The 22,149-nt window shown below is 37.1% G+C and overlaps 1 protein-coding gene and 1 pseudogene across 1 annotated transcript in view; one reads left to right on the top strand and one right to left on the bottom strand.

Annotated features, from left to right (window-relative positions):
• Rapgef6 (Rap guanine nucleotide exchange factor 6) overlaps window positions 1-22,149 on the bottom strand; it is a 116,780-nt gene that overhangs the window by 13,754 nt on the left and 80,877 nt on the right. The window contains exons 7-9 of the mRNA XM_055602841.1: window positions 11,836-11,967; window positions 3,240-3,417; window positions 515-651 (exon numbers count right to left, since the gene is read on the bottom strand). Coding sequence (XP_055458816.1) covers window positions 515-651; window positions 3,240-3,417; window positions 11,836-11,967 — 447 coding nt within the window. The remainder of the gene's footprint in view (window positions 1-514; window positions 652-3,239; window positions 3,418-11,835; window positions 11,968-22,149) is intronic.
• Window positions 2,582-2,895, top strand: LOC129673123 (28S ribosomal protein S33, mitochondrial-like; annotated as a pseudogene).

Genomic DNA, 22,149 nt, shown 5'->3' with positions numbered 1-22,149 from the left:
ACCTAAGACCATCAGAAAACACAGATATTTATATTACAAATCATCACAGTAGCAAAACTGCTGTTATGAAGCAGCAGCTTTATGGTTGGGAGTCAGCACAACACGAGGAGCTGTGTGCAGTAAAGGCTCCCAGCATCAGGAAGCTTGAGAACCACCACACTACAGTCTTGTCACACCCACTGGGAGGTAAGCATCAGCACCAACACACTGCTTCTCCTTTCAATTCACAGACAATGGACAGGGGACTGAATCTCGATAACACCAATATATATACACAAACTGACAATAAAGAATTCTTTAAAAGAATCTTAATTTTTAATATTAAAAATCCAATTATTGACTAAATACCTATCTTGCATAAAGTCCATCACTAGAAAACCAACAATTAAAAAAAAAAAGAGTAGAGAAAAAAAAAAACCAAAACATTTTTATCTCTTTAAAAATTAATTGCCCTGACTCAGTATTCACTCACAATAATTTAAATTCAAATGTAGCACTTAAATTGCTGTCCTACCTCTTGTCCATCTTCAAGAATAACAGCTCCAGCCTGCTCCACTACTTCAAAAATCATGACAGAGCAGAGCTCTCTTCTTACAGACATGGTCATGTTTGCAAAGGCAGGCAGCTGGTGCATGAACTCAAGTAACTGTTCTGTGAGCAAACAGAAATTCTAGTATAAAGATCAAGGATGCTATTTTAACGTACAATAAATTTTATAATTCAATATTATATTTGTTAATCAACTTAGGAAGTTATGCTGCTAAAGCAAGAAAATCAAGATATATCATGTTCATATAAACAAAACAAAACAACCAAACCAAACATGGGCTGAAGACATGTCTCAGTGGTTAGGAGCACTGGCTGCTCTTTCAGGGAACCTATGTTCGATTCCCAAAACCCAAATGGTGGCTCACAATTGTTTTAAGTCCAATTCTGAAGGATCTGACACCTTCTGACCTCCACATACTGTATACATATCATGCACAGACGTACATGCAGGCAACATAGCTATCACATAAAAATAATTAAAAAAAAACCCTCAAGTTAATTTAGTATATGTGTGTACATACACCTTTATAGACTGTATATTTACCCTCACATAAAAATACACGGAACTGAAAGATTTCATTCAAAACATTCAAGAGAACCAGGAAAGCACAATGGTCCAAATGAAACTATAACACCTATGTGATTTCCCCAAGCTAGAGATGACACTAGATTGGGGGTGTAGTTCAGTGCTACTCTTGGATCTAACAGATTTGCAAAAACCCTTTTGTCTATGATTTTTAGGCTAAACTTTTTTTCTTAATTCTACTGGTAAAAGTCAGTAAAATAGGGATATCTAAAGTGATCTATAGCTCCAAACTTGTTATATCAACCAGTTAACTTTTTAGTAAATGTTTATGGGTTTCTGAGGCTATTTTCTGGTGAAAACATTTGACTAATGAAGATAAATATGAGAGAAACACATGCATACCTGCACTATGCTAAACAAGCGTCAACAGAAATGGCCACACAAAGAAGCAATGCACTCACAGGAAATCAGAATTCATCAAACTAGGGTCTTTGCAGATCTGGAGAGCATGAGTCTAACAGCGGTTAACAATACTCTATCTTTATAATGGCAGGGAATGTTCAAATATATTGACCATTGCTGGTGAAAGTTATAATTTTCACTAGCATTGACTTCTAATGTGAACAGCAATATGATTATAAAAAGAAAATCCAAGCGAAAAATCTTAACTGAACTAGCAATATGTAATTGACACTAAGTAAATTTAATTACTTAAAAACACATCAACATCTTAAATTTCAAATTTTCAATTAAAGTATATTAACTAGTTCTGTAAAAAAATTAAGGAATATGCAAAAAGCTTTATCTATAGTTTTAACACACAAATGAGGGTAAGACAAATACAGTTGAAACTCATTTAAAAATTACTTCACAGACTTGAGGTATTAGTCAGCTTTAAATGTCTTATGAACAAGAAGAGAAAAATTACTGACACGAAATCAGTATTTTTATTTTATAAACACAGCAAGTCTCAAAATGGCTCACAATGACCTGACCTCTTGATGCCAATGTTTTACACATACTGCCTCAGGTTTGCACAGTGTAATGGTTATGGCAGAAGTGATGAGATTCATAAAAGACACTAAGGCTTCTATCTACCTTACTAACCCTGGACCCATGCTAGAGGAGACCTATTGCCATGTTGATAGGGTGAGTGAACAGGCTACAAAGAAGACTAGCTGGTATGGAACTTTCGTCCTGTGCCAGAGTAGTCATGAGCAGTCATCTTGAACGTGAGAGATTTTCACACACTCCAGTAAAGAAGTAAATGACTGAAGCCTGCATGTTCATTCTATCACTTGAGGATTCTAAGCTAGAATTATCTAGCTAATTCTTCCTGAATTCCCAATCAACAAAGACTATGAAATAAAAAAAATGTGTATTGTTTTAACTGGTTATGTGGCAATAGACTATTTTACATAGAATGTTAAAAATGCTTATGTGAAGTCTTCAGATGCTCGCAAGCAAGGTTGGGAGCAGGGAATCTTGTTCTTTATTGCCTAAGAAATGTCTTTGCTTTCAGAATATACACTGCGCATGTCTTGTCTGAGTGCCTGGATCTTTGGTGAAGTAGCCTATTGATTAAAAGTCCATGAAAGTGGTAAACCTGTTCAGTGAGCAGCTCTTGGCCAAAAGGAAAGAGACCTATGACTGGTATCCAAATCACAACACATTTTGCACTCATGGGTACGCTTCATTTCCTTGGCCTTTACAGGGATGAACATCAGGATTTTATGGATGAGCAAAGATGTCTAAAGAAGCTCTGAGGAAAGGGGAAACCAAGGAAAGAAGAATGGAAAAGACCTACAAAAAAGAACTAGTATCATTTCCTCAAGAAAGAAAATTCCTTCCTCAATGGCTAAGAAAGTATATCTCATCATATTTTCACATATTAGAGGAATTTGACCTTCCTCAGTAGACATCAACCCTATGTTCATGTCCACCTCAGTTAAGATGTCACTGGTTTCTTGAAGATATTCAAAATTATATTAACTTTGGTTTTGTAATCTGAAGTTTACCAAACTCTATAATGGAATGAATAAACTACTGTTTAGTGATTTTTTTTTTTAAATGCTTATGTGAAAAGAATTATCTTTTTTTTTTTTTTGTTTGGTTTGTTTTTTGTGGAAGCTTGGCTGGCCTTGAACACAGATATATTTCTTACCAACATCATCATCAGTTTTGTCTGCAGGTTCCTTTTCAAGACATTCTCGAACAAGATCTCGACCCTGCAGTGGATCTGTTCGATCTATCTCTTCTTCCTCTTCTTCTTCATCCTCAGAATCAACAGGTCCTTCTGGAAGACGTGTTAGGTCTACATCTCCTACTTCGCTCTCTGTAGCCTACAGAAAGTAATTTCAATAAATAATTTCATCTAAGAATATTCTACATCATACTGTAAACTGAGCAGCAGGGCCTTAAATGACAAACATAAGGAAAAGTCCAAGAATGGAAAGATACTTATTTATTAAACATCTCTCTACCTAGGTGGACAGGCTTATCACTGTTTTTTATTTCTTTATGTAAGATACAAACAATATTGAGTATTAATAATTTTTCCAATAAACACTTGTTTTTCCAAAACAAAGCTTTCTAAATCAGGAGGTACAGGAAAGATGAACCAGTGAATACCTATTAATCCATGCTGCTTATTGTGAAAAATGATATTATTTCATCATAAAAATACAAAGTCAGGCAAACATGAGACTCAGAACAGGATTCTGAAAAGGGTATAACCATACTAAAAAGCACTAAATTGGACTAGCATAAAAACCAAAGAAATACCACCACTTTCTAATATATTACTGGGCCTAAAAAAATTATAAGGAGTAAGGATTATTCAAAGCAATTTCTAAAATCAGCCTAACAACCACAACTTTGGAAACTTATCAATGTTAGTACTAGGAGCAAAAACTGTAAATAAAAAATCCATACTGTAAATAAAAAATCATGAATATTATTTGAAAACAACCGAGCACAGGAATTCCTGATAATAACTATAAGCACTCAAAGACGACTGCTAGTGGAGATTATGACAACTTCATTTAAGATCTTACATTCTTTTTGCTCTTTTATGGTCATTTATTGTCTATATTAATGCCCTTTCCCTGAGCTCAAAGACTCAGGGACATCATAGAAGAGATGCACTAGCCTGAGGATGGGGAGAGGTGTTCTGAAACACTTCCTTTGTATAGAACATACTGCACTCAAAGCGATCGGTTCCCTGCATCAGATGTTATGAAAGATCATGGCAGTTAAAATAGCCAGCATAACATGGCATTCTTATTTAGAAAGTATTTTGGAATAAAATTAAAAGTCAGTATAAAGGAAAAAAAATCCAGCATAAAGTGGGGAGTTGCTCCTGAGGTCCCATCATAGCTGAGGAGCCATAAGAAGTAGTGGAAAAGCTACCTTTCTATGAGATGTAGAACTGGCAGGCTCCTTGTGCCACGGGAGATAATCTCACAACCTTGCTTATGCGGCAGCACTAACGAGGCTCAGTGGGTTACACAGATGTGCATATGTACACAGGTGTGAGGTTTTTTGTTTTCCCCCTTAAGACGAAAGAAGACATACTGGAGAAAAAGCCAGGAAGAGATGGAAAAATGGGTTGGGAGCAGCTGAATTGAATTGTGAACATCAATAAATGTTTCAAAGAATTAAAAAATAGAAACAAAACTAAAAATGAATAAGAAGAGAAGAGGCAGGGAAATGGACAGGAGAACTCTGAATAAGAGCAAGAAAAAAGAATGCAACAATAGAAACAGCATGCTTAACAGAGAAACAAAGAGTACCAGCAACAGTATGACAGGGAAAGACAGAGAACAACAACAACAACAACAACAAAAAACCACCAAAACCATAGGGCAACAAATGAGCAGAGATAGGAAAGGAATCCTGGTCTCCAAATATAGCCTCCCAGCTGTCAGAACTGTTTCCACCTTCTCTGTGGCCAGCATATTATTCTTTTGACCTTTGTTAATTCCGTGGATAACAACTCCATGCACAATTTATACCACCTTTAGATTCCTACATACCTTTAGGTATTTAATAATCCGATTAAATACAGAATTTGAGTCCCTTTAAGCCTAAAAAGGCTGGCTTATAACAATCTGCTGCTATGGCCTAGACCCTCTTATGCTCTCTTCCTTTTTGAGACAGGGTTTCATGTGTCTCAGATGGGCCTTGAATTCAGACTTATAGTCAAGAATGTCCTTAAACTTCTGATCTTCTTGGTGCTACTTAGGATAATAGATACATGCTACTATCCTCAGTTTATGAAGTGCTAGGATTGAACCCAACATGTCAGGTAAGTCTCTATCCCTTTTCAACATTACTAAGCATCAAATACAGAGCCACCCAGGGTTCCTTTAGCCAAGCCATACACCTAGGCCCTTAAAAAAAAAAAAAAAAAAAAATCTTTATTTATTTATTTATTTATTAAAATTATATGTGCATGAAGGTTTGGCAGCATGTGCTCTAAGTGAACTGCATGTGTACCTGGTGCTCAGAGGCCAGAATTGGGCAACTGACTCCCCAGCAATGGGATTATAGATGGTTGTGAGCTGCTGCTATACAGGAGCTAGGAAACAAACCCACAACTGTTCTTAAGCATGGAGCCATCTCTCTAACACTCTAAATTCTTAACATAGAGAAAAAACTCTACCCAGGAGATTGAAGCAGATGCAGAGACTCACAGCCAAATTTTGGGCAGAGTACAGGGAGTCTTACGGAATAAGGGGGGGATTGAAAGACCTGGAGGGGACAGGACCTCCACAAGGCGACCAACAAAGTAAAAAAAAAATATGGGCCCTGCAGAGACTGATGCACAACCAAGGACCATGCAGCTGTAGCCCATAGGCAGCTCAGTCTCTATGTGGATCCCCAACTAAAAGGAGTAGGAGCAGTCTCTGACATGAATTTAGTTGCCTGCTCTTTGATCATCTCCCCATGGCAGGGTGGCCTTACTAGGCCACAGAGGAAGGGGATTCAGTCAGTCCTGATGAGATCTGATAGGCCAGGGTCAGATGGCTGGGGAGGAGGACTTTCCCTCTCAGTGGACTACGGGAGGGGGATGGGGGAGATGAAAGAAGAAGAGGGAGGGAGTGTTGGGGCCAAGAAGAGATGAGGAAGGGGATACAAACTAAATAAATTTTATATATATAAAGAAGTTGCAGATGGTTGTGAGCTGCCAAGTAGGTTCTTAAAACTGAAACAGAGGTCCTTGCAAAAATGTGTACTTAACCATTGGTGGTGGGGGGAGGAGAGAGAAAGAAATCTTAACTTCAAGATGATGGTATTAGGAGGTGGGGCTTATGGGCATCCAAAAACTCATAAAGTTATTGGAATCTTTATGAATGGGTAGTATCCTAATATAAGAGGCAGGAGGGAGTTTATTCAACCTTTTCTTCACATGAAAAAAATAGCTAGATGGTGCCATCAATAGATCAGAAAGAAGTCTTTCACAGGATATGAAATTTGTCAATACCTTAATCTGAAATTTCCAGTATCTAAAACCACAAGAACTGAATTTCTACTGCTTGTGAGCTACCCAGTGCATGACATTTTAAAAATGCCAGCCTGAATGGACTATGACAGTATCATAGAGAAGAAATCCTATTTCTTTGACTACCATGCACTTGTAAAGCAAAAATAAGGACTCTCATTAGGAATTACATAAACTGTAAAATGAATACATGACTAAATTTAATTGGGTGTGGTGGTTCATGCCTGCAATTCCAATATACAAGAGACTGAATCCCTGAGTTCTAGACCGCCCAGGGTACCATTGGTGGGTATCTAAAAGAGTAAATATGAAGACTCAAATGAAATGGATGGGCAATAGTCAACAAAAAAGAAAATAATCATGGGGATTAGAATGATAGTATTAAGAGATGATAGAAGAATGTGGAATCATTTTTGTAGGATAGTTACTAAATTAGGTCCTAGACAACAGATTCTCAAAAAGATGATAAATGGACTAAGCACAGGAATCTAGCAGGACAAGCATTAAGCTTCATCTGGTTTCCTTTTCCTGTCACATGTAGTCTCTGTAACTATACTGTGGTGAGTACGAGTTGATTTAGTGATAAGCTGACTTTCACCAAATAAAACCATCAGAGAATATCCTTTTCCTGTTTGCAACAAAATAAACATGAAGCTACATTAAGAGGTGCCATATATTGTAATGAAAATGTCATACAAACTTATAAAAAAACACTTTTTTTTTTTAACAAGGTTTAAGTGTTAAGGCAGCACCTCATATTTTCAGTGCTTTTCCTTTCAGCATTATAATCCCTTTTCAGGAACCATTTAGCTTTTAAGCTCCTCTTTGTCTTCTTGGTCAGTCAGGAATTCTATATAATAAAACTTTCCACAATTCTGCCAACCAAGATAGCCCTGTCTATAATCTCTCCTCTACCTTACAGAGCGACAGTTTAGTTAGCAGACATGTTTTGCATTTTCCTTGCAACCTATACTGGCATTTACTTTCAAACATGATTCAACTTGAACTTTTTTCTAGATTATTTCTAAATGTCCAAACTGTGCTTGACTCAGCAAGAAAAAAAAAAAAAAAAAAAAACTTAAAAAAAAAAACCCCATTCACATAAATTTATTCTGATGATGCAAAACACCAAGCTTACAAGTTACCCTTAAAAAGCACAGTAAACAACAACAACAACACAGCTAAGAAAAAGCAAGCATGTTGAGGGGCTAGCATGTGTTTTGTCTTGAAGACTGTAGAATGTAGTGGAGGAAGCAGATGGCAGATGGTGGTGGGAAGTGAAAGGCTTGGAATTTGGAGTGAACAATGAAAATCTGATGAGAATGAAGCACTGAAATTTCATTAATAGAGGACTTTTAAAGCCATCACATTCTTGCAATTTGTTTCAAGTAGGAGTTTAAATCAAATGGCATTGTATGTGGGTGGGTAGGTACAAGATTTTTTTTTTAATTAGTATTTTTCTTAATACTAAGGATTAAACTCCAAATCTTGTACATACTGGGCAAGCACTCTGTTAGATCTCAAATCCTGTAGCTCTCAGAGGTCATAGCTCACAGCAGCTCAGTCTCTGATCAAACCTTGTAAGAAAGCATGCTATGCTGTGGTTGTGCACATCCTCTGCTCCTTCCAGCTACAAGCCAAGTTTATGTCTGACCTAGTGTCTGCCGCCAGGCCAATAGTATAAAGCTTATCTACCTTGCTGAAAAGGAATCTAAAAGAATCAAGAAAAGCCCCTTTTCTTTTTAGAAGCAAAGGTTCTTTCACATCCTTCCTCACAGGAACCCAGTCATGTGGCACAGCTAGTAGTTATAGCTCCAATTACAGCTTCTCTCAGGATCTCAAGAGAAGCCCCTCATCATTCCTGCAGGCTCTACCATGCTTCCCATGCTTTGATTTTTTTTTTTCTTGTCCAATGTTCTTTTACTTTAAGGCCTGCCTCCTTCATGCCCCATGGTAACGAGGCCCTCTCTCCTGATAAAGCCATTTCTGAAAAGTAATTTTGTACCAGCTCCTTTCTGTAAATCTACATTTTTACAGTAACATCTATCACTGAGTGACATCCCTACCCAACAGATGACACTCTTATCAGAAATGTTAAAGACAGGTAGCTGAGAACATTTAGAAGAACAAAGCTAATTGGGAAAGAAAAAAAAAAAAAAAAAGCTCTAGTGGAGACATGGTATCAAAGTCTGGTAAGATGGCCACTAGAGTTGAAATAAAGGGATTTTTACAAGTCTATTCCACCCCCCCCCCAACACATGAGGGGTGAATGGCGCTGTGCCTTGCGCTACATAAGAGGGAGTTAAGAAAACTACACATGCTTAGAGAGATGGCTCTGTGGTTAAGAGCATGTATTGTTCTTCCAGAGGACCTGAATTTGGTTCCTAGCATGTAGTGGCTTGGAACAACCTGCAATTCAAGAGCAATGGGATCTAAGAGTCACACCAAGGTATTTTATGTTATTTGTGGTATTGTGAAGGGTGCTGTTTTCCTAATTTCTTTCTCAGCCTATTTGTCTTTTGTATACAGGAGGGCTTCAGTTTTTTTTTTTTTTTTTTTTTTTTTGGAGTTAATTTTGTATTCAGCCACTTTGCTGAAGGTGTTTATCAGCTGAAGGAGCTCTCTGGTAGAATTTTTGGGTCACTCATGAATAGTGTCATAGCATATGTGAATCGTGATACTTTGACTTCTTTTCTGATTTGTATCCCTTTGGTCTCCTTTAGTTGTCTTATTGCTCTAGCTAGGACTTCAAGAACTATGTGGAAGAGATACAGAGAGAGTGGGCATCCTTGCCTTGTCCCTGATTTCAGTGGGATTGATTTAAGTTTCTCTCCATTTAGTTTGATGTTGGCTATAGGCTTGCTGTACACTGCTTTTACTATGTTTAGGTATGTGCCTTGTATCCCTGATATCTTCAAAACCTTAAACATGAAATGTGACCTCATGCACTGAAAAGCTTCTGTAAAACAAAGGACACTGTCATCAGAACAAAATGACAGCCTACGGACTGAGAAAAGATCTTCACCAAACCTACATCTGACAGAGGGCTAATATCCGGAATATATAAAGAACTGAAGAAGTTAAACACCAACAAACCAAAAAATCCAATTTAAAAATGGGGTACAGAGCTAAACAGAGAATTCTCAACAGAGGAATATCAAATGGCAGAGAAAAACATAAAGAAATATTCAACATCTCTAGTTATTCAGAAAATGAGAATTAAAAGGACCCTGAGATTTCACCTACATCCATCAGAATGGCTAAGATAAAAAACTCAAGGGATGATGCATGCTGGAGAGAATGTGGAGAAAGGGGAACCCTCCTCCTTTGCTGGTGGGAATGTAACCTTGTACAACAACATTGGAAATCAATGTGGTGCTTTCTCAGAAAATTAGGAATAGTGTTACCTCAAGATCCAGCTATACCACTCCTAGGTATATATCCAAAAGATGTCCTACCATTCAATAAGGACATTTCCTCAACTATGTTTATAGCAGATTTGTAATAGCCAGAATCTGTAAAGATCCTAGATGTCCCTCAGTAGAGGAATAGAAAGTGTGGTTCATTTATACACTGGAATACTACTCAGCTATTATAAACATGGAAATTTACAGGCAAATGGTGGGAACTAGAAAAGATCATCCTGAGTGAGGAAACCCAGAAGAAGAAAGACTTATAAATAGATATTAGATATACATTACAGGATAAACATGCTAAAATCTATACTCCTAAAGAAGCTAAACAAGAAGGAGGACCCTAGGGAAGATGCTTAATCCTCATTCAGAATGGCAAACAGGATAGACTTCAGAAGTAGGAGAAGACTAGGAAAAAGTCAGGAGCCTTCCACAGAGGACCTCTGAAAGACTCTATTCATCAAAGTATCGAAGCAGATGCTGAGACTCATAGCCAAACTTTGGGCAGAGTGCAGGAATCCTTATGGAAGAAGAGGGAGAAAGAAAGACCTGGAGGGGACAGGAACTCCACAAGGAGAACAACAGAGCCAAAATACCTAGGCCCAGGGGTCCCTGCAGAGACTAATACCCCAACCAAGGACCATGCATGAAGAGGACCTAAAACTCCTGCTCAGACGTATCCCATAGACTCATCTCCAAGTGGGTTCCCTTGTAACGGGTACAAGGGCTGTCTCTGACATGAACTCAGTCACCAGCTCTTTAATCACCTCCTCCTGTGTGTGTGTGGGAGCACTGCAGCCTTGTCAGGCCACAGAGGAAGATGTTATAGCCAGCCTTGATGAAACCTGATAAGCTAGAGTCAGACAGAAGGAGAGGAGGTCCTCCCCTATCAGGGGACTAAGGAAAAGGCATAAGAGAAGAAGAGGGAGGGAGGGTGGCATTAGGAGGAGACGAGGGAGGTGGGTGCAGCTGGGATACAAAGTGAATAAATTTTAATAAATAAATATATAAATAAAATTAAATTTAAAAGAATGAAGTCCAATAAGTACACCCTCTATTTAACTTTGTTTCATTCAGATCACACAGGACAGAAGCAACCCTCTTTTCTTCATGAATTTTACTTATAGACAACTCCTACACTGTAGTAATCAGTCCTTTCACAATTATAAGCTGTTATTTCAAAAACCTTCTTTAAACCCATGCATGAAGCCTCTAATTCCAACCCTTGGGAGGCTGAGGTGAGAAGACTGAAATGTTCAGGTCAGCCTGGGTTACAGGCTCATACTCTGTTTTACAAAAAATAAACAAAACCCTACAAACGTTTCCCTCAACTAAGGCAAACATTCTGTATGATATGGATTCAAGTGGATAAAAGAAATAAAAAGAAAATACCATAGTCATATACTGTTAAATTATACTGAATCCTCGCAAAAGACAGACTTTAATGAGGCCAACGAATGAGATGGTATATAAAACATACTATGCTGAAAACCTTACCCTTGAATTTCACAGTTCAATTAAAAGACACATGACCATCTAGAGCAGTGGTTCTCAACCTCCTAATGCCGTCACCCTTTAATACAGTTCCTTATGTTGTGCTGAGCTCCCAAACGTTGAATTTTTTTGACTATTACTTCATAACTGCAATTTTGCTACTGTTATGAATCGTAATGTAAATCTGTGCTGTCTGATCATCTTAGGCGACTCCTGTGAAAGAGTTGTTTGACCCCCAGGGGGGTTGTGGCCCACATGTTGAGAACCAATGATCTAGAAGATAAGCAGAGAGAGACTATTTTGCAGAATAAAAGTCTGTATGCACTGTACTCAGCATAAAATATTACCTGATAGATATCGGATAAACTGCTGCTCCCAGAGTCACTGGCAATGCTACAGCCAGACTGACTAGAAGACACATGCGTCACCTGTGGATGAGGGTTGTCTGTAAGGTGCATCTTGGTAAGATCAGCTGGAAGCTGAAGGAATAAAGAACTTGAGTTATTCTGAATGCCAAAGTTTACCTATTAGAGCGTTCTTGACATAATATAATTTTAAAAGCAAAAACAAAATAGCTTTAAAAGTCAGGAATAGAACACACACACACACAATCCCTGAGCAGCATTAATAGTAATGTTTGAGATTACAGAAGAACACCTGTAGGCATTAAGGCTTAAGGGTAACAAAATAACTGCATACAAGATTTAGAAATTGTCATAACCTTTGTTCTTAACATTGTATTATGCAGTAGTTGGCTCTAAAAAAATTTATTAGTAATCAAATTTATTCAATGAATGTCTCTGTTAAGTACAGATACAAGCAGAATAGAAAAGACATGACAAGATGGCCCAATGGGTGTAGGTGCCTGTCTATAAGCATAACCTGTCTACTCTGGACCCAGAGTAGAGAAAACCAACTTCCACACGTTGTTCTCTCATCTTGACATGCTTGTCATGGAATGTCCAAGTGTACACACATATAAATAAAATGTAATTAAAAAGAAAAACGAAACAACTTTATCACTTGATCTTTAATATGACTATTCTTAACAAAAATGCAGACTGTACATTGTTATCTTATACCATGAAATAAAACAGGTCTCATAAGCAGTGTTATGGAAGACAAATAATTCACAATGCTTCAAAGCAGTTATTGTTTTAAGTAAGAGATAAGATCATTCACTACTCCTCCATATAAATTCTCTTCAATCTGATATTCAAGACCATTAAGTAAACCTAATATTTGAAACAATTTCCTTGCTGCACACACTCAATGTAATTTACTTCTAATATTAAGGGAGAAAAGAAAAATCACACACAGTAAGTATCAAATGTGCCAAGAAAAATGAACGGGAAGCAGAAGGACTTATGTATGATCTAACTTCTAGTGGAACCAAAATGTTTAAACTCACAGAAACAAAGAAAAAAATAGTGGGTACTAGAGATTGGGAGTTGGGTAACTGTACAAAGCTTCAGTTAGACAGGACGAATTAATTTTAGTCACAAATTACACAGCCCAAGTAATGATCACTGTAAAAATGTATTATAGAATTCCAAAAACTAAGAACAGATTTTAAATGTTCTAACTGTGAAGAAAAATATTTTATATGATGAGCAGCTTAACTAACCCTGATTTGATCATTTCATAGCGCATACTTATTAAAATATCATCACAAACAAATTATTTTTCCATTAAGAGAAAACATAAAAAAAAAATCAAGGTGAAAATAACAGTGGAAGATGAAGTCACACTCATGCTCTGAAATGTTAACAGAGATCTCTCTACAGTAAAAACATAAAGACGTGAAATAGCTAAGAAATGTTACCTATAGTGTGTAAATAGAGACCATAACTCAAACTATAGAATATGCATTCTTTAAGGCAGACATAAAATATTTGTAAGAGTAAGAGAAGGTTAAATAAACTTCAATCATACAGAGAACAATCAGTAATCATGTGCAAAGGCAGAAAGAAACAACAAAGATAGAAATGATGAAGAATTGAGTAATTATAAAATTCTCCCGCACACACCTGCCACCCTAGCATTTAGGAAGGGGAAACTGAAGGATCAAGAGTTGGGTATGTTCTGTGTTCACAGAGGCTGAGATATGCAGATCCTAAGAGCTAATTGGCAAATAAGCCAGTGTACCCCAAAGCAGCCAATTAGGGTTCAGTGGGAGACCCATGTTAAGAGAATAAGGCAGAGAGTAACAAAAGATACACTGGATATTATGCTCTGGCGTCTATTCATGTGAACAGACACCCACATCCCACATATTACACACACACACACATGCACACGATTCCTACAAAGGAAGATAGACCAAGGAGGTGTCACCTATGACAGTAATGTAATCAATCAAAACCTGAGATCAAGGCTATAGATTGGGCTTGGTAATGCTTATAGTATACTGGGAAATCTTAAACACCCACCAGTCCCTGAAAAGCAGTAATTTTTATTCTTCTTGCTTTACTGATGAGGGGCTGAGGCAGTGCAACTGAGTAGTATGCTTATTCTCATATTCAAATAATCAGTGGAACAGAGATTCACACTCAGGGCGACTTGATTTTTAGCATCCCGGTCTGCTGTATTTTATTCTACAAACATAGGTGGAGACACAAAGATGAAGACAGATGGGGTAATGTTAAGACTCCACACAGGAGTTTCTGAATTTCCTGAGGCTGTTTAAGAGACAAGTAATGATGAGAGTTGGCTGCAGTTAACACTTGCATGGCTTTACACAGTTTCTGATCTGAACATGAGACCAAATGAGGTAGATGTTTTGTGACATTAAGCTGAAAATTTCTGTTTACTTTATAAGAATCAAAATGGAAAACTTTTATTCCTATTCTTCATGACTAAGTCTAATTTAATAGCTGACCTTTCATCAGCAAACTCAATTTACCCCTTAGCCTTGTAACCCAGTAAGCTCTGCAGAATGTCCTGTCTGTCGGACTCCACTGTGTACGTTTTATCTCTCAGGTCTGCTAAAGAGCATGTATGTATAAATTCTACTGTAAAAGTCACAGTCAGGAAAAGCAATATCTTGAATACAAACAATACAGAAGTATAAAGCTTGCTGCTGACTGACTAAATTTGGAAGACTTAAGGTCTCCACAGGTATGGATAAGCTTTTGAAGGAAACTGCTCAAAGGCTCAGATATCAGACTCCTTTGGTCAGTTGGCAATACCAACTATCTAAATATGGGGTTAGGTAGGCTAAGAAAGCAGAAGAAACAGCTAGAACTGATTACTAATCTTGCCAGCAACCAGAAAAATAAAAACTTATTTTCCTCCATCGGACCAAAAAGAAAACAAAAGTCCAAGCAAGTTGTGTATTTATGTCATATTCTAACAAATACTCATTTTGGCTTTTACCCATGTTTCCTGGCTACAGACAGGCTACAGAAACCAGGCCTCCTCCCCAAGGCAGTTAATCTTCCTTAATCTTAAGAATCTAGAAAGACCTTCCTAGGTCTCCTTTTCCAGTCCCTGAGAAGATCTGACCTTTTCTGCCCAATCTTATTTCAATGTGACTGTCCCAACTTTCATCATGCCTATGAAATGAGGTCTCCATTAAAAACTCCAAAGCAGTGGCAGGTGCGATGACACATGGCTTTAATCCCAGCACTTGGGAGGCAGAGGCCAGTCTGGTTACAAAGTAAGTCCCAGGACAGCCAGGGCTACGGAGAGAGAGAGACCCTCTAGAAAAAAACAAAAACAACAAACCAAAAACAAACAAAAAACAGAACAAACCATACACACGAAAATCACAAAAACAACCCCAACGGCATGTGTTTTATAAAGCTTCTATATAACCGAACATATGGAGGATCTAGGAGCATGGCCTGCTCAGGGAAAGCCATGGAAGTTCCATGTTCTTTGGCCTAGGCATCTCTCAAGCTATTGTCTTTGTAATATCCTTAACTAAATAATAAATCTGTTTCTCTGAGTTTTGTGAATTACTCAGGCAAAGCAAGTAAACCTTAATAGTGGGTCGTGAAAACAATGACTTATCACTAGTTGGGCAGGGAAAAGGGTAAGATAATCTGGCACTTATAAGACATGGGACAACAGTACTGGGACCTGAAGCCACAGTCTGAGATCTGTGCCACCTGCAGGTGAATAGTATTAGTAGACAGCCAAATGGTCTACAGAATAGTCTGACTACTTGCTTGGTCTGTGGGAAAAACCCTATTTCTGATATCTGGTGTCAGAAGTGATCTGTGTTTGAGGATAAAATTGTAGAAACTGAGTTTCAGTTACGTCTTCCTTTCAATATCTACAGAATAAGCAAAACCAAGGAAGAAAACAATACATAGCTGCTCAGAGTATAAACTGGTATAGCCACTTTGTAAAACAATTTGGGGAAATTGCTGTTACACATAAGAAACAAATAGAAGAAAACATTTAAAATATATAACTGGGCTGATGAGACAGCTCAGCAAGTAAAGGCAACTGCTGCCAAGCCTGATGATCTAAGTTCTATCTCCAGGACCCATATGATACAAGTTATTCGCTAACTTTCATCCATACATTGTGTTACATGTGTGCCACCTCTCACACACACAATAATTAAAATGTAATAAAATTAAAACATATAGCCTTATGGCTCTTGAAGTATCTACCCTACAAACAGAAAAACAGACAGGAATGCATTACAGACAGTGTCTGACATTGTGGAGAAAAATAAAGAACCAGTATGAAGGTGATCATTATCAGCCTATTCTGGAATAGAGTTGCTTCTTAGGATGCAAGGTGGACTGATTCCTGGACCACCCCCAGGAACACTAAAATATACGAATGCTCTAGTTTCCTGCAAAAGAAAAAAAAAAAAAAAGATGGTGTATTTATATATAACCCATTCACATTTTCCTGTGTATTTTAAAAGACGTTTTGGGTCCAAGTTTTTTTTTTTTTTTTTTGGCATGCATGCATATGCAAACTTAGTGCCTGTGGAGGTCATAACAAAGTGTCGGATCCTCTGGAACTGAAGCTAGGGATGTTATGTGAGCCATTATGTGGACACTGGAAACTGGACCTGCATCCTCTGCAAAGAGCAGAAAGTGCACATAATCATTAAGCTATCCCTCTAACCTCTTTCCAGTGTATTTTAAATCACCTTTAGATGTCTTATAAGACCCAACACAACATAAATGCTATGCAAAAGCTGTTAATGGCATGTAAAGTTGTTTAGGAATTAGGGCAATCAGTTGTTAAGTAGGGGAAAAAATGCTATACATTTTACAATACCATTTGTTTAATGTATTTTTGCTCCATGGTTGGTTAAATGCATGGATATAGAGCTCACAGACAGTAAGGGCCAACTGTATTATCCAGAATTTAAAGATCTGAGGTAGATTTGTACATTTAAACCTCAATATATTTCCCAAATTTATTAACTAAGAAGCAAGCATCAGGATGAATATAAACATGTAGGTATCCTACATGTTTAAAATATAAGAACTACATATATGTGTATATATATATATATATATATATATATATATATATATATATGGCACTTGTGTGTGTGTGTGCGTTATGTATATATCTCCTGGGTATATAAACATCTACCCTACATTTAGGGGAAAAGAGCTATAAGTAGAAAATCAATATTGCTATTTTCTAGAAAAAGTCTAGGACAGGTGACTCAAAAATGAATTTTAGTTAATCTGAACTATACCTGAACTTATTTCTTATGGAGAAAGTATTTGTTTTATTGAGGCAGAGTATTTGTATGCTATAAAAGGTAGCATCCAAATCCTGGTTCAGTCTCAGAGTGTCAGAATTACAAGCAAGAGCTTACATACTTGATTCTTTTTTTTTTTTTTTAAAGATTTATTTATTTATTGTGTATAGTGTTTTTCCTGCATGTATGCCAGAAGAGGGCATCAGCTCTCATTATAGAAGGTTGTGAGCTACCATGTGGTTGCCGAGAACTGAACTCAAGACCTCTGGAAGGGCAGCTCTTAACCTCAGAGCCTTCTCTCTAGCCTGTCATACTTGATTCTTTATTTCTATAAATAACTTGAAAAATCTTTCATGCTAAAACTAAACGTGACATATGTATACGTTTGTTTGTGTATATATATTCTAACATAGTACATTCCACACTTTTGATTTTATGTGGGTTCCTGGGATCAAACTTGTACCCTCATGTTTGCAGGACAAGCTTTTTACTGACTGTGGTGGTTTGAATAAGAATGGTCTTCATAGGCTCATATATTTGAATGCTTAGTCACCAGGGAAGTGACACTGTGTAAAAGGATCACAAGAATTTGGAGGTGTGGTTTTGTCGGAGGTAATGTGTCACTAGGGGTGGATTTTGAAGTTTTAAAAGCCTAGGCCAAGACGAGGGTATGTCTCTCTGCCCATGGATCAGGACTTAGCTCTGAGCTACTGCCCCAGTGCTTGCTTGCATGCTGCCATGCTCCCTGCCATGATGATAATGAACCAAACCTCTGAAACTATAAACAAGGTCCCAATTAAATGCTTTCTTTTATAATAGTTGCCTTAGTCATGGCGTCTTTTCACAGTAAAAGAACAGTGACTAAGACACTGACTAGTGAATTCCAAACTGGGTTTTTATTATAATGCCTTATGGAAATATAAGAATATGCATATTTATAATAGTGTGGTGAATAAACATTACCATACAAGCCAAAGAAAGAATTGAAATTGCTATGAGGCAACAAGCATCAAAATAACTAAGATAAAGCTTGAAGAAGAAGCTTATAGGGAATAAAATATTTCTGTATTTTTACTCCATTCTTGTAGAAGGTAGAAGAATGTAGAACTTTTACAATATTTCCTGCTTTCCCAACCAAACAAAAGGTTAATATAGGGATATTTACCCTGAATGCAAGATCTGCTTGTTAAATATCTGTAGAATAAATCAACGACTACATCTGGCTTCTCACTATGTGACACTGCTGCTCAGGTTTTTGTGGGTTTCTGAACAAATGGAACTTTAGCATAGGTATAGTCTGTATTCCACACAGCATAGACTCTCCAGAGTTGTATACTATTCTAACAGACACAATTCATGAATATTTAAAATTAAACAAAGAGTTCTATGGTTGAACAAACTGGAAAACGATATTCTTTATGGTCTTCAATTCTTGTTAGCATAAAAAGTTCCTCAAAATAGAAGTTTATTTTTACACACTGTTCTCCAAATTTATTTTCCCTAATATGCTATTGACACCTTACCAGCATAAGAAATACTGCTTTGGAATAATCTCACACAGTCAACAATTTCATGTTTGAAATACTTTTGCAGGGCAACCAGTGTTAGTCAAGACACAGCCATGAAGAACACCTGCAGCTTAGCAGATGGGTAGGGACATCAATCTGAATTGGTACAAACACAAGCAGTACAGCTAGAGTAATATTACATGATAATTCTATGACCTACTTCAAGAATAACCTGCCACAATTAAGAGTTTTTAACAGGGAAATTATCTAAAAGTTTGTCTGTTCTCAAGCACTACTTCACTTGAGAAAGACATTCAAAAGGAGCCAAAGTATGAAACAATATTAGCTGTAAAAAGGTTTAAAAACTGTACTGTTGCAAAAAAAAAAGCACTTCTTTAAAAATCACTTTTCAAATCTAAACTGCATTGTTAAAGCTTCCTTTTCAAGATATCAACAACTTAGAAACAGTTTCTCAGAAGTCACTTGCATGTTAAACTTAAAATGGCCAAAGGGGGAAAAAAAGAGATAATTCTTGTCTATGCACCAAAGCTGCTAAGACCCCACGCACTGCTTTTAAGAAGCATTTTAGAGCTCAATGTTAATTAATGTGCATATAAATACATTGCTGGTATTACTTGCAGTCTAATTTCCTGTTTGCAGATAAGGGATTTCTACTGTATAATCAATGCTAGCCATAACCAAAACTTAGTATGTAGGAGATTAAGAAATTTTAAAATAATGGAATAAATGTAACTTTCAGTAATGTTTGAGGTAAATCATTAGGATAATCAAGACTAAACATATCAAATAACAATAACAAAGAGCTAAAAATTTATTTCGCAAAATAGTAAATCTAGTTACACATGAGCAGTGTGCTTAGGCCAGACTGTGATGTGTTCTAAGGTTAAAATAACATTAAATATATAATACATGGCACAGAAGGTAAAAGATTTCATTACTAAGGATTACATTTTAATTACATGGTGAAATGATATTCTGGATAGACTACTACTTAATAAATGATTACAATTAACTTAACCTAAATTTTACACTATATTTCTGTTAAATGGCACTGAGTGCAGAGGCTTATGATGCATTCAGAAAGTATAGCAGGATAGCACAGCCCAGGCAAGGGTACAAAGGACAGTGGAGTCATCTTCTTCCTCTTTTTTGACAGTGCTGGAGATAGGGCTGAGGCTTTGTGCATGCTAGCGCAGCCTTCTTCAACAGAGCATTCTTGAGTGCTTACAACTCCTGTCTTAAAAATTTTAAGTGAGAAAGTGATTTTAAGAGATTTCTGGTTCTTAAAAATTACTCAGCTTGGCATGGTGGTGCACACCTGTAGCCCCAGTCCTCAGGGAAGGAGAGGCAGAGGCAGGCAAATCTCTGTGAGTTTGAGGCTAGCCTGGTCTACAAAGCCAAGGCGACACAGAGAAACCCAGTCTCAAAAAATCAGAAAAATAGTTACTCTAGAAACAATCAGGACCAAAAGAAAGTCACAGAGATAAGCCCAACTTGGGCTTTAAGAAGGTGTAGGCATTCTCAAATTTATTAAAATTAAGCCAATAAAATTATAAGCGCCTTTCAGTACAGAAGACTGACAGAGAAAACCATCAGCTGACAGTATCAAAGAATGAGAGAGAGAGAGAGAGAGAGAGAGAGAGAGAGAGAGAACTAAAAACAGAGTCTGAGATGTAAAAAGCAGCCTCCAGACAATAGTCTGACCCTAAGGGACAGGTTGTATTCTACATATAGTAGTGGCCTTTGGTGGAGATGCTGAGATCATAGCACTGTTTCTGAGACACAAATTCAATGTCTACTCATTTCCAAAAAAGTGAAATTTGAGGGAGTGGTGCTGCGACACAATTTTATTAAAATTAGTATTTTTCCATTTGAAGAATAAAACGTATTTATATGCATTTATTTATCTTGAGGAGAAGGCCTGCTTTATTTATCTTGTGGAGAAGTGATCAGCTAGGTCAAATACTGTAGAAACTTGAAGAAAAACTTGAGGTAAAGGCCAGGCATGACTGACAAAGCTAGCTGTTTATTAATTTTTTCATTGGCTTCCAGCTGTAGAATACCTGGAAGAAGGGAAACAAAAACCAATGCACAATGGCTTCTTCAACACAGTGAGACGCTATCTCAATCAAGAAACCCTACCCAATCCTGAAAGGAGCATCCAGCTAAAAAATCTCTTGAGTAAAGCTAATCCCTAAAAACCAATGAACCAAAAACAAGAATTTATTCAGGGAGAATAAGAATCACTCGTATAAAATAAAAACCATTACTAAAGCAGGTAATTATGAGCATCACTTATGAGGCTTCAGAAGCAAGTAACAAATGGTTACATTTAAAAATTGAAAATATGTCTAGCATTGGTTAGAAAAAAACAACTGGTGAGTTTGAAAAAAAAATCAAGCTGAAATAAAATTTTATGGACATTACTGGCAGACAAACTGAGAGAAAACGGAGTGGCAATTTCAACAAAAAACAATTTCTACTAGGTGTGGTGGAAATTTAATCGCAGTTCTTGGGAGGCAGAGGCAGGCAGATCTCTTCGTTCTACAAAGCTAGCTCAAGACTAGGCAGGGCTATGTAGTGAGATCCTATGTCAAAAAAAATGTACCCTCCCCCCCCACACACATATAAAGACAAACAAGGCTCCCTGGCTTGAAAGAGTCCCCAGAGCACAAATAAAAGAAAACAAACATTCTGATGCTTGGTAAATTTTATGGATAGAAAACCTAAACAAATACACACCTAGCTGGGCGGTGGTGGCAAAGGCCTTTAATCCCAGCATTCTGAAGTCAGAGTTGGGTGCATCTCTGTGAGTTTGAGGCCAGCCTGGTCTATAAAGAGATATCCAAAACAGCCAAGGATACCCAGAGAAAACCTGTCTCCAAAAAACCAAACCAAACCAAACCAAACCGGAAAATCCAATACACACTTAACTACAAACATCTCAGTTCAAGCTTCACACAGCAACAGTAGATACCAGAAGATCATATACTAACTTTTAGAGCTAAAGAGAAAGAACACTGAATTTATTATTTTACATACAACTAAGTAATAAAAAGAATCAAATCATTAAAGTAACAAAAAAAAAATTCGAAAATCCGATAAGAAGTGTTAAAATTATTATCTACCCTAATGTATTTAAGCAAAGAGTTAAATCTTAATACTAATGAAAAAGATGAGGGGGATAGGAAGGAGACACGTATACTTACAATTTTTACAGAAAAGCAACCATCATAGAATTCTACTCATTTATTTGCTGTCACTTAATGAAAACGTGGAATCTGATCTTTAGTCTTCTACACTTGTTAAACTGTAGTTCAAGAGTGGCTACTAGCACTCCTCCCCTAAAGGTCGGTCGGTCGGTCGGTCGGTCGGTGTATGTATGTATGTATGTATGTATGTATGTATGTATGTATGTATGTATGTATGTATGTATGTAT

The sequence above is a fragment of the Psammomys obesus genome, unplaced genomic scaffold (genome assembly GCF_907164565.1).
Source record: "Psammomys obesus unplaced genomic scaffold, mPsaObe1.curated_primary_1811, whole genome shotgun sequence".
NCBI lineage: Eukaryota > Metazoa > Chordata > Mammalia > Rodentia > Muridae > Psammomys > Psammomys obesus.
This window is presented reverse-complemented; position numbering and strand designations above follow the sequence as displayed.